The sequence below is a fragment of the Balaenoptera physalus genome (genome assembly GCF_965194825.1).
Source record: "Balaenoptera physalus genome assembly, chromosome: 13".
Lineage (NCBI taxonomy): Eukaryota > Metazoa > Chordata > Mammalia > Artiodactyla > Balaenopteridae > Balaenoptera > Balaenoptera physalus.
In genome coordinates this window covers 30,951,750-30,957,749 of record NC_138892.1, presented here as the reverse complement: position 1 = coordinate 30,957,749, position 6,000 = coordinate 30,951,750, and the positions used below count along the sequence as shown (strand labels likewise).

The 6,000-nt window shown below is 34.3% G+C and overlaps 1 protein-coding gene across 12 annotated transcripts in view; it reads right to left on the bottom strand.

Annotated features, from left to right (window-relative positions):
• ATP2B1 (ATPase plasma membrane Ca2+ transporting 1) overlaps positions 1 to 6,000 on the bottom strand; it is a 133,086-nt gene continuing 127,086 nt past the window's right edge. For 10 of the 12 annotated variants that reach the window (XM_082418883.1, XM_082418890.1, XM_082418894.1 and 7 more), the window contains one exon: positions 1 to 3,272. In XM_082418883.1, the coding sequence (XP_082275009.1) occupies positions 2,961 to 3,272 (312 nt within the window). In that variant the 3' untranslated portion in view covers positions 1 to 2,960. The remainder of the gene's footprint in view (positions 3,273 to 6,000) is intronic. The other 2 variants (XM_082418885.1, XM_082418893.1) reach the window with 2 other exon arrangements.

Below are 6,000 nucleotides of genomic sequence, written 5' to 3'. Positions count from 1 at the left end.
TTCAGAAACAGATAAACAGTATATTTATTAAATGAGTTAAGACAAATAAACTTTACAAATAGACAAATAATAAAAGGCTCAGTGGCTAAAATAGATGGTAAGCATCATTGAAAGAAATCAACACCATCACGGTATCTCAGTTGGCTTACACGTGTAAAAAGAAATTTTCAAAGAGCAATTTCACAGAAATGAAGCCAGTTTTTTTTTTTTTTTGCTTATAAACAAATCACCATTTCTTGGTTCAAAACTGACATCTGTTATGAAAATTACCATATCACATATTTATAAGATGACAAGGAGTAACTCATCTTCAAAGTGCAAGTAAGTCTATTTACAACCACAAAAAAGGCAATGATGAGGAGAAAAAGGTTTTTAAAAAATATACAAAGATTAAAAACATTTGGGATGCAAAATTAAACAATTTTTTGGTTAGAGGATAAAAGAGAAAACGTGATTGAATTACAGATGCTGATTTCAGCTATACATACTATATAATGGGATCCAAGATCTTTAACAGCTTGTTTGCATTTTTTTCTACTTACATAATGCTCTGGAAATTTCTGGTAGAAATTACAGTGTCTCAAAGAGAGAAATACACACTAAGCATGTCTTGCTACTACTTCATGGATGTCATAAGACCCGTTTATGGATTAGAGTTGGTGTAAAAAGCCATTGCCTTGAGTTGAAAAATGAATACTGTAAAAGCTCAATACAAATCCTCCAAAGCACATGCACTTCTAAATCTTTTGGTAATTACATTCATATTTAAGCATAACCAAAATAAAAAAGAAAACTGAAAACATTTCCCTTTTCTCTATTCCCTATGCCTTGTAGGCTCTCCAGTTGATAGGGTAAATTTTTAGAGCTGAAAGGGTTCTTCAAGATAGTCTAGTCCACCACCCTCATTTAGGGTAAATGATTTCCCCAAGGTCATGCAGCACGTTAATGGCAAAATCAAGACTAGAAACCAGGTCCTGACTCCTAGCCTCATATGCTTTCCAGCATATCATGCTACCTCTTTTTACAGTATGATTTGCTATAAATACCTGATGAATAATGTACAGTTACAAATGCTGACAGAGACAATGTTTTTCTAAGTCTTGCAGAGGCTAACTGCAAAGGACTGATGGAGAGAAAAAGATTCTCCCCCACCCACCAAAAATATCAAGCACCATCAACTAAATGTTTCTTTGCTGGGTCAGCACTCTCAGATGTTGTAGTAGTCCTCGTAAACTTTATGTCAGCCTGAGGATTGTATATCTGATGCAATCTGGGCCCTAACACAATGCCAGTTCCTAAAAGGTAAAGACAGAGGCAAAAAGGGGGAGAAGGTAGACAAAAGAAAAAAAGACTTAAAGACTCCAACTGGCTTAGAGATGGGCATTCCAGCATATGGTTAATTATTACATCTAAATATGTATATTTTTAGGACCTTTCCTACCTTTTCACATAATCTCATTTTACCTGATTTGTTATTTGGCCACTTAAGAATGAAAACAAATGTATCAAAGACAATGGTGGTCATTATTTTTTTTAAACTGTGAGACTATTTTAGACAAACTAAACTCTATGAAGAACATGTCAAACTGCAATGATTTCCTTAATTTGGTTCTATTAGACTGCCACCAAGAAATTAAAGGGGGTACTTCATGGGGCTGTTACCATCTTGAAATTTATTCCAATTGTGGTTAAAGAGAACAGACCGATGCACCATATATGTAGAATTGAGTAAAGAAGCTGAAATTTCTTTTTAAAAAAACATTGCTGTGTATTTATTTAATAAAAGGGCATATTTATTTAAGTTTACAAACAAGTTTCAAAAACAAAAGGAAAACATGTATGCTTCTACTTATTAACCTTTTTCAAAATGCCAACAGCCCTCATGCTGTATGAAGGTTTCTAAGGATTTATTAAAAAAATCAATACAGTTCACTCACAGTTCACCAAGACATCACTGAACTAACATGTTTAGACAAAAACAAAAAGGACTAAAGTTTTCTTGTAGTTTGATAGTTTGATTTAATTTGATTTGCCTGAAATAACAAAAGCATTTCAAGCATCTTTCATTATGTAGTTGATGTCCTGCATTAAACAATCTACTAAATTCTGAACAAAGGTTATTAGCAAGTTTTCAAAAATTTTAAAAATTAAACAGTTGTTTCAAAACCATTAAGTAGTAAATGTATTTAAGAAACTAATTAGGACAGATGCCATAACTTCATTAGAACACCACTGCTCATGTTTTTTTGTTTTGTTTTGTTTGTTTTTTGTTGTTTTTTTAAACAAAGCATTAGTGTTATCTATTTGGCTATTAGTATTAGCAATTTATCTACAATATTTAACAAGGTAAATTGTAGGCAAAAATTTAGTACAGTTTCAATAGAAACACCCCCCCCCTTTTTTTTCCTGAAAATACAGCAGTATTTGAAGGACTAATTTTTCTCTGCATCAGTTATAAGGAAGCTTCCCATCTATGAACAGGAACAAAAAAAGTATCTACAAACCTTGTAAACAGATCTGTATCATTTATAAACATAAATAATCCAAATTATTAACAGCCAACAGCAGAAATTAAAGCATCAATTCAATGATCCAGGGCTCTTTGCTTGCTTGCCCAGCTTTACTCCTCCCTCTCTCCCACCAAGGACTGAGATAAACTAAAGCTTTGCTAATACACTGTTCAGGACCATTCTTAGGTTCTACTGATGATCCACAGGTCAACTTAAGCTGAGTTACTGTTTCTGTCAGTTCATTTCTCCCACCCCCCAAAAAGCACCCTCAGTCTGGCAGAAAGCTTTGCTTTTTTTTTTTTTAAAAAAATAAATCTACATTCGTACAAGTGTGTCTTCTGTTGAAGTCCAAAGACAAGAATACTATCTTGTCCGTCACAATATGTGAAAAGACCCAGTTTCAATTTGTTTCTTTACAATGCAGCTAGTGTGTTAACATTCAGCTTACAATCAGAGTGATGTTTCCAAACTATGTAGTGGGCTTCCTGGGGATGAAGAGGTAGCAGACTTGTTCATTTCTATTGTAAGGTAAATCCCGCTGTCAACAGCATTGTTATTTTTGTTGGGAGAGGGTGGAGGACTGGAGTTACGTTTTGTAGGAGCATCATCTTCAGCATCAGTGTCATCAATAAGGGGGATGTGAGGCTCTGAATCTTCTATCCTAAACTCAGGATGTGTCATAAAGTTGTGAATTGAACTTCTTGATTCCGGTTTTTCTAACCCTTCATATAAAGAACTACGAAATGCATTCACCACTCGAATCTGTAAACATCAGAAAACACAGAAAGATATCAGTACGCCATTAGCTTAATTTAAAAATGGTTCATTTATGAGTTTGAATCCACAAACAGCTAGGTATGAGTGAATCATATTTGCATGTAATGCAGTGGAACTTGCAATACACTGTAAAAAAAAATGAATATTTTAGTAGGACGCTACAGACCAACAAAACCACATACTCTAAGAATTAAGAGGTGTAGAATTCAAAGTAATACTAAGAAAATCTCATTGTCACTGGCTAAGAATTTAATAGCCATTTTATAGGATTTTTTTCCCTAAAAAAACAAAATCAACAGAAAACAAACATAAAAGTAACCATACACAGCTTTAGCTAATTTTTTTAAATGAAAAAAATTATAATTTTTGAAAACAATTCAAATAAGTTAAACAAAGTCAAGCACAGAGGGTTACTATTAATCATGCTAGGAATCAGGGTGTCACCGACTATGAAAAAGCCAAGCAAATATAAGCTGAATGTCACAATGAACTCACATCTACCCCACTATGCCCTTAATTAAAAAATAAAAAGACAAAACCCAAATAAATATCTATAAAATGCCATTAAACAGCTATAAATATTTGAGTATATGCCATTTGTCAGTCAAGGTTAGTATTTTTCTCTATAATAATAAAACAAATAAATTTACATACTACACTTCATTGGAAAGAACAGATTTAAAACAAAACAACACAAAACAAAAAGCCCTCTGGGATCCTTCTGTGAAAAATTTCCCCAGGAGAAGACACAAAGTCTTCTAGCATTTTCACCCTTAAACATATAGCTCAACAATTCACCTTCCTTCTCAGAAGTATGCTGTATGGATGAAGACAGGTTAATGAATAATCGACTCAAATACATTCCCGCACATACTGACATTAGGTCTCATTAACCCAGTGCCGTGAAGAGTTAAAAAAAAAAAAAAAAAAAAGACAAAATCCAAATAGTTGAGCATCTAGTATACATCAATTCAAATAGTGTTTGCTTTTGCTTTCTAACGAATCCTGTTTAGCAATGAAGACATCATTTACTCATAATGTTAAGAGAAGTAACTGATACTGATATTCCAAAAAAAAGATCACTAAAGTCATCTCATAAGTCACTAAATTCACCTCATAAGACAATGGCATGGAAAAAATTAATTTCTTCACAGGGATATTTGAATTTATTTTTTTGAAAATGCAGCAGTTTATGCCCACTTTTTACTGTATATATTTAAGGCATACAAGACTATTTGATATACATCTACACTATGAAATAATCACTACAATCAAGTTAATTAACATATTCACTACCTCACACAGTTATCATTTGTGTGTGTTGAGAACACTTGGGATTGTACCCTCCTAGCAAATTTCAAGTATACAATACAGTACAGTATTTTTACCTGTAGTCACCATGCTATACGTTAGATCTCCAGAACTTATTCATCTTGTATTACTGAAATGTTGTACCCTTTGACCAACATCTCCCAATTCCCCCTCCCTCTAGCCCCTGGTAACCACCATTCTACTCTGCTGGTATGAGTCTGACTATTCCAGATCCCCACTTCTAAGAATTTATCCAAAGGAATTGAAATCAAGATCTTGGAGCGATTCCTGCACTCCTATGTTCACTGCTGTCAGTGGCCAGTAGGCATAGAGAATACAAACTGGAGGACCAGCCAGCAAGTCTGGTGAGTGATGAGAGCTGCTCAAGATGACTCTAAAGTTGTTGCTTATTTGACTTGGTTGCTGGTATTGCTAATGGAGCTAGAGAAGCAGTTGAGATCTGTTTTGTTTTGACCAGTCTGGGTAGAGGGCAGTAGTGAAGAATCAAGGGGAAAATAAAAATCAATTTTTGAAACATGTTAAATTTGGGGAGTTGCAGAACATCCAAGTGAAAATATCCAGAGCTCAGAAGAAAGGTATGGGTTTAAGTTAGAGATTTGGGAGTCAGCAAAGCTCTAGGAGGGCAAGCGCAAAGAGTTATAAGCAGGTGAGTGCAGTGAGTATATTTGTATAAACGATTACACTCACACCTGTGGCAGGTGAAATTAGATTCCTTTTTACCAAAGCTTTCCAGTTTTGCTAAGATTATTTTTCCTATCTGACAAAATGTATTAAGTTATCCTAGAACATCGAAGCTTGAAAGGATATTTGAGATAGTTTATTTCAACCACTTTACAAATAATGAAACTGAGCAACTGAGGACAGGTGGCTGCCTTGCTGGGTCACTACAAATTAGTGCCAGAATGTCTTAGAACCAAGCTTTCTGTACTCCCAACTCCAGGTTCTTTCAAGTCAATAAAAGAAGAGAACGTATGGACATCAGCTTTATAACTAACCTCAGTAGAAGAAGATACTTCCTAAGATTTAGGTCAGCACATTACAAGGACAGCTTAGAAATACTTAAAGCAATACAATTTTCAATAAACAGTTCTCACATTAGGCACAATACAATTTTCAATAAACAGTTCTCACATTAGGCACACACAATAACATCTAGATTAACTAGGGGCCACTGAGCCAGATTTGTTTTACTTTCTACTCATAAATAAGAAAGCACTCTCGATCTAAGGTGTGACACTGACCTAGTTTATACTTGCCCTCATCTGTTACCTTCTATAAGGTAAAATTCTCACAGTACTGTGGTAATTCTGAGTAATTAAAAAGTGCCAACTGTGTGCATTATACTGTAGGTAGACAGAAAACTATTTTAATAACACAAAGA